Genomic DNA, 6,803 nt, shown 5'->3' on the forward strand with positions numbered 1-6,803 from the left:
AGCGTTTAAAAAAATACAATCTAAACATACAAATCCAATTCTAGCTATATACACATATTAGTAAAAAAAATGACTATTATACCCATATAACCATATATTATTTACAGAAATTTCACGGGTTAGATAGGTCGGATTTAATAAGTTAATGGATTGTGTTAAATAACGAATCCACGAGTCAATCCATGACATGACCTGTTTATTATAAAGGGTTAATCATGTCAACACGTTTATAATCCGAACTCATTAAGTTCCAACTCTAATTTGCTTAATCGGTTTGAAATAGGTGGCGCCGGAATAGAAGATTTGAGTAGGGAGCAACCCAAAGGAATGATAATAGAAATATGAATGAACAGAATCCCACATCAGAAATTGAGAGAATAAATGAAGCTTATTAGCGTGGAAATCTAATATATGCAGACGCGTTTCTTTGGCCCAAATCCAACACCTTGAGCCGCACAGTTTTAAAACACGTTTTGATCCAAATCCAACACTTTGAGCCTCACGGCTTTAAAATGCATCTGCATGTATTGAATTCTACTTACTAATAAGCTCCGGTCACACCCTCTCCATTTTCGATGTGAGATTTAGTTCATTTTTTGTTCTCATCGTCATCCCTTGGAACTGTTCTTTACTCAAACTTTCTATTATAGCGCTACCTACTTCGAATCGAATCGTTATATAAAATTTAACTAGAAAATTATTTACCATGTATTTGCCGAGAAAATCATCTAAAAAGTGTCTGACGAGTATTCGGATTAATAAAAGAAAAAGACAAGAGAAACTCAATAATAGATAAGCGGTGTGGTGGATAGATGCATTATTGAACGCGTAAACAACAAAGTCATTTCGTCAAATAAAAGACAAATGCAGTTATCTTAAAATGATTTAGTTGTAACTTTAACTTGAAACTTTCTGATTCCAATGTTTGAACAACAAGCCAAAAACATTGACAAATTTTACTTCTTTTTTTTAGGCAAAAAAAAAAAAGGGTAAAGATTTAGGGAATGTTTATTTCGACTGTTCCAGTTTGCTGTAACAATGGATAATAGTTTTTTTTTTTTTTTCAAAAATGCAGTGTTTCGAAATTTTACCAAACACTTTTTATGTTTTATTTAGTATTGAAAGACAAAAGGCAGTTCCGAAAAATGGAAACAAACAGATACTTAATCCTACTATTTTGAAAAGTGCAGATTTAACTCGTATGAAATTGTATAAATTTAATCTTAAAATTTTTAAGTAAGATCAATTTTAGCCATACGTTTACAAAAAATTTGAAAAACTAGTTTGACTGCTATTTAACTACCACATCAGACATTTCAAACATCAATTATGTCTAAGATATTTAATGTAGTACTAACACAGTCACAAAAAAAAACATATGCTAATAATTAAGTATGCCGCATATAAGTTAATCATAAAAAAAATTAGTCTTGTATTACTGAAAATTTGAAAAAACTGGTATGACTGTTATTTAATTGTTACACCAGACTTTGCAAACAAATTTGTTGATAAACTTAGTACATTTTTAGTTGGTTATTTGTAACTATATTAGTAATACGGTAAACATTTTAGACATGTTACCAAAAAAAATTATGAGTAACTTATATACGATAGACTTAGTTGTTAGCATTTTAAGATGTTTTTTTAAATAAAGAACAAATTCATTAATGAAATCTGACTACAAATATTGAATAATAAAACTCGGAGAAATATAACCCGATAAGTCAAGTGGAAGCTAGGCTGTCGGAGGTGATCAATTACAACTAATGCATTAGACTTCACCCTAGCCCTATCCAACTTTCTTGCCTTTTAACACGAATACTATAGCTTCACCCTCCTTTGGCAAAATTTCAGATTTTAACTTTTTTTTTTTTTTGCGTGTAGACATAATTGATATTTGAAAAATCTCGGGATAAGGTGTAAAAATACCCCTAAAATTTACAGTCACGAGCAATTTTACCCTTAATGATTAAAATGATGCAATTTTACCTCTACTGTTGTCAAGTTGAATCAATTTGAGAAATAATTCATCAAATTGTATTCTCGGTCATGAATATTGTTATCTACACTTCACAGATGATTCATTTTATCACTAATTAGTAACAGGTCATAAACATATGATTAGACCTGGAAAAAAATTTAAAAAATATAGTTTATTGTAGGAGTTGGATAAAAAATTCAAAATATTTTACCGAATTTATAAATACTAATTTCCAATTCTATCATTAAATCATATAAAATATGGAATCTATGTTTTATAATAATTTCTGAAATTGATCGAACTTGTTAATATTATGGGTAAAATTGCTATTGGGAGTCAACTTTAGGAGTAAAATAGTATCATTTTATACGTTAAGATAAAATTACTTATGGTTGTAAACATTAAAAGTATTTTTACACCTTACCCCAAAAATTTGATATAACAGTTAAATAACTCTTAAAATAATATTTTCAAATTTTCGGTAAAACTAAAATTGATTTTACTTTAAAATGTTAAGGTTAAATTTCGAACATTTTATACGTTAGAGTGAAATTTGAACTTCATCGAAAACATCAGTTTCAAATTTGTCAATTTCCCTAAAATAAATATAAAAAAACAAAAGCATATACCTTTTATGTCACAATCTTCAATCAAACACCTCCACTAATCATCCCCTCTTCTTCTTCCTCAGTTTTTCAGAGGACCCCAAAAATCACCATCACTTCACCTCTTTCATTCTCCAATCTCCCCCCAAAATCAACCATGGAAGAAAACACAATCAACACAAAAAAGCACCAGAAAGTATCAGACATCAAAGATTTCCAAATCACGATTGCAGAAAAGGAAGAAAACAAGAAGATTTTAGCCCCAAAAAGAAGCTCCAACAAAGACAGACATAAGAAAGTAGATGGAAGAGGAAGAAGAATTCGAATGCCTGCTTTATGCGCAGCAAGAATTTTCCAATTAACAAGAGAATTAGGACATAAATCCGATGGAGAAACTATTCAATGGCTTCTACAACAATCGGAATCGTCAATTTTTGCTGCTACCGGTACCGGAACTGTCCCCGCTTCAGCCATGGCAACGAGTTCGTCAGTTTCGGAACACGGCAACTCAGTTTCAACAGGTTTGGAGACAAGAGAAAGGGCAAATTGGGGAGTTATGGGGAATAATTTGGTGAGATCTAATGGGGTTTGGCCTTGTTCATCTTCTTCCGGTGGATTCATTTCGAATTCCGGGCATTTTGGGAGTGAAATTCCGAATATGGGTTTGATGAGTTTTTACTCGATGTTTAGTGGGAATAACCAGCAGATTCCTGGGTTAGAACTTGGGCTTTCACAGGATGGGAATTCACCGGTGTTGAATTCGGCTAATTTCAATCAATTTCACCACCAGATTTGGGGGCAGAGTCGCGGTGGTGCCGGTGCCGGAAATTGTTTCAGTCAGCCGCTGCAGCAGCAGCCGCCGCTGCCTGAGAAAGATGATTCTCAAGGAACAAGGCAATAGAGAAGGGCAAAATGGGAATAGAAAAGTTTATACAATAAGAAAAATGGTAGAAGGGAATACCAAGTAGAAGACTTGAAGAGGATTGATCTTTGAAATTGGCTGCCAATTTCAATTCTTGTGATAAGGTAATCCGTTTCTGATCCGATAACACGATTTACATAGATAATAATTTTAATCAATTTTGCGTCGTATATAATTTTGTGAAATAGACGGGAGATGAGTGTGACACGATAAACCAAGCAAGTCGATTTTTTATACGATAGTATGATTTATAGTGGATTATTTTGTTTCATATATAATTATGTGAAATATACAGAGACATCTAGTAGGAGGCGAGACGAGTGTATCTATAGTGGATTATTTTGTTTCATATATAATTATGTGAAATATATAGAGATATCTAGTAGGAGGCGAGACGAGTGCGACGCGCTATAAACCATTTCGAAGGCATTAGGTTTTGCAAGAAAAAGAATTTGGCTTAATACATATTTAGGGCCGATTTGTTTTATCTACTGTTTGCTGTTCTTATTTGCTGTTACTGTTTGCTTCTGAAAAAAATTGTTTTTCCAAAAAGCAGGTATTCTCTACCTTTGTAAAAAACTACTTTTCAGATGTAAAAGGTAAACAGGAGGTCACTAACTAAACACCTAAAATTCTTTCTTTTTGAAGTGAAAAATAGAAGTATGAAAATAAGCAACCAAACACCCTTTTAGTATATTGTAATTGTCTAAAAAAGTCTAACTGTTGGATTCATTTAAATTAAATAGATATATATTAGTCACCTAAATTTTCTTAAAATGATCCTGAACTTACTTAAAATGTACACATTTAATTTTTTTTTTCAAAATCTTTCCCTACCTCGTCACATGGGTTTTAGGGGTTAATTGGCTACTTTAAATAGAGTTAAATAGAAAATTTTAAAAATATAAGAGGTAATTGATTTTTTTGGACAAGTATATAGGACTCAGAATATATTAGACCGAACACAATTTACACAGATAATCCTTTTGATAATTTTTGTGTCATATATAATCACGCGGAATATATAACGGGCAAGGTATTAAAATAGGCTTAAGGTTTTTGGAAAAGTATCAATTTAGGCGGCTCCACATGCAAAATAGCACTAATATAGGTTTAATGTTTAAAAAATGGTACTAATTTAGGTCTCGATAACGAAACTTGACACGTCATTTTATAGTTATTAAAGACGCAAAGCGCACTAAGGCCGAAGGGGGATCTTGGCGCAAGGCGCGCGCCCGAGTGAGGGTGCAAAAAAAAATCATAAATTCATAATACTAGTCACAAATAATCACAAATACCAACATTAAAACCATAAAATGTTTTAGTTAAGTTCTAGTTAACTACTACGGCATAATCATAAATTCATAATTCCGACTTAAAAGTTAAAACTAAAGAAAACACTAATAGTCTTCTTGACTCTAGAAAACAACTAATCTTTAACTTCCTAGTCTTCCTTCCTAATCTTCATCGGAACCATAATCATCATCATCATCACTTCCATCATCATATGCTTCTTGAATAAGATTCTCAATCTCATCATTATTGTCATCTTCCTCATCAATGTACTCATCGTCTACAAAGTAAAGGCATTTTACCCTTATCTTTCGCCTTAGCCTTAGACCTAACACCTGAACTAGATGCATTTGCAACATTTTTTCCTACTCCTCTTGTTTGATAAGAATTTTACCCCTAATGAAGTCGAGGCGTGCCAAGGCGCTGTAAGGCGAACGCCTGGCTGATAGCGTCCGTCTCTGTCAGCCAGAGGCGCTAAGGCTGGAGCCTTAACTGAGGCGCGCCTTTAATAATTATGCGGCATTTATATTAATCTGTTAAGTTCTGTCAATTGTACATGGAGAGAGAGAAATCAGAACTTAGCGGAATAGTATGAATGTCGTATCACGTTCTGTTATCGATGTCTAAATTTGTACCATTTTTTAAACGTTAAGCTTATATTAGTGTTATTTTGTATATGGAACCTAAATTAAAAACCATAGGTATGTTTTGGTACCTTATCCCAATATATAAATAATGTAACATGAGACGAGTGTGTCGCGATAACACGTTTTGATGTCATTAGCTTTTGCCTTGTTAGTTTTGTGAGAAAAAAGAAAATTTAGCCTCGTGTACTTATCTAAAAAAGTCAATTGTCTCTTTCTACTTTAAAAAGTTCTATTAACCCTCTAAATTGCGTCAAGTGACCAATTGACTCTTTGAAATGTATCTATTAATCCCTTAATTTTTTTTAAGTGATCTATTAGCTCCCTAAATTTATTTAAGGTATACACATTTCAATTTTTTTCTGAAATCTTCTTTACTTTGTTACATGAATTTTAGGGAGTTAATAGGTGAATTTAAACAAGTTTAAGAGGTAAATTAAACATTTTAAAGGTATAAGGCGAAAATGGACTTTTTTAGACAAGTACAGTAGATTAAGTGGCCGTTTGATTCCATTTTCCGGAACTGCTTTTTGTCTTTCAATACTATACAAGAGATAAAAAGTGTTTGGTAAAATTCCAAAACAGCTGTTTTTTTTTTTTTTTTGTAGAAAAAACAACTAATATATCTTACCTATCAGTAACAGCAAATAGGAACAGTCGAAACAAACGAACTCTAAGGAAAATTTTTTTTTTTTTTTTTACGTTAAATTCTTATATGATTGATTACATTCCCTTTTGGTATGCAGGATGAATTGTGAGAGAGAAAAAAAAAGGTTTGAAGATTGCATTTTGAGTTTGTTTGCTTGGTTGATATAAAGAACAATCTTTCTTCCTTAATGATATTTTTTATATATGGATTTGAGTTTTGAGTTTAAATTTTGATACGATAACTCGATTTACAGATATAATTAAACTGTTATAAACCGTTTGATACATATAATTATACTGTTATAAACTGTTTGACACGATTATTATTTTTGAGATTAGTACATCAAGATAATTCTGAACTTGATCCAAAAAGCTAATTAGCTTTCTGAATTTATATTGTGTTTTTTTTTTAACTCACTGAACTTGCTTATAATTAGACCTGTCCACAGTCTGAGTCTATTGGGTCGGGCTTGGACAATTAAAATTCATCATAGATTTGTCTATTTTTTTTGGTAGGCTTGTGATTGATAAAGCTAGCACACGCCGGCCCGTCTTATTAAAATTAATTAATAAATCTATATATTTACAATTAAATATTTGTTTTTAAGTATAAATTTTATTTTTTATAATTAAAAATTATGTATATTTTTTTTAAGTTGACTTATATGGATTGGGTTTGGGATTTGATTTTTAAGTCGCAGTCTAGTTTG

General features: G+C 31.6%; 1 protein-coding gene across 1 annotated transcript; it reads left to right on the forward strand.

Annotated features, from left to right (window-relative positions):
• Nucleotides 1-2,621: 2,621 nt before the first annotated feature.
• LOC136229583 (transcription factor TCP20) lies at nt 2,622-6,321 on the forward strand. The gene is made up of 2 exons (XM_066018463.1): nt 2,622-3,612; nt 6,192-6,321. The coding sequence occupies exon 1, from the start codon at nt 2,744-2,746 to the stop codon at nt 3,485-3,487; it is 744 nt and encodes a 247-aa protein (XP_065874535.1). The 5' UTR covers nt 2,622-2,743; the 3' UTR covers nt 3,488-3,612; nt 6,192-6,321.
• Nucleotides 6,322-6,803: the final 482 nt, after the last annotated feature.

This window comes from Euphorbia lathyris, chromosome 5 (genome assembly GCF_963576675.1).
Source record: "Euphorbia lathyris chromosome 5, ddEupLath1.1, whole genome shotgun sequence".
NCBI lineage: Eukaryota > Viridiplantae > Streptophyta > Magnoliopsida > Malpighiales > Euphorbiaceae > Euphorbia > Euphorbia lathyris.

Coding starts and splice junctions, on each gene's coding strand:
- LOC136229583 (XM_066018463.1), top strand. CDS start 2,744: ATGGAAGAAAACACAATCAACACAAAAAAGCACCAGAAAGTATCAGAC.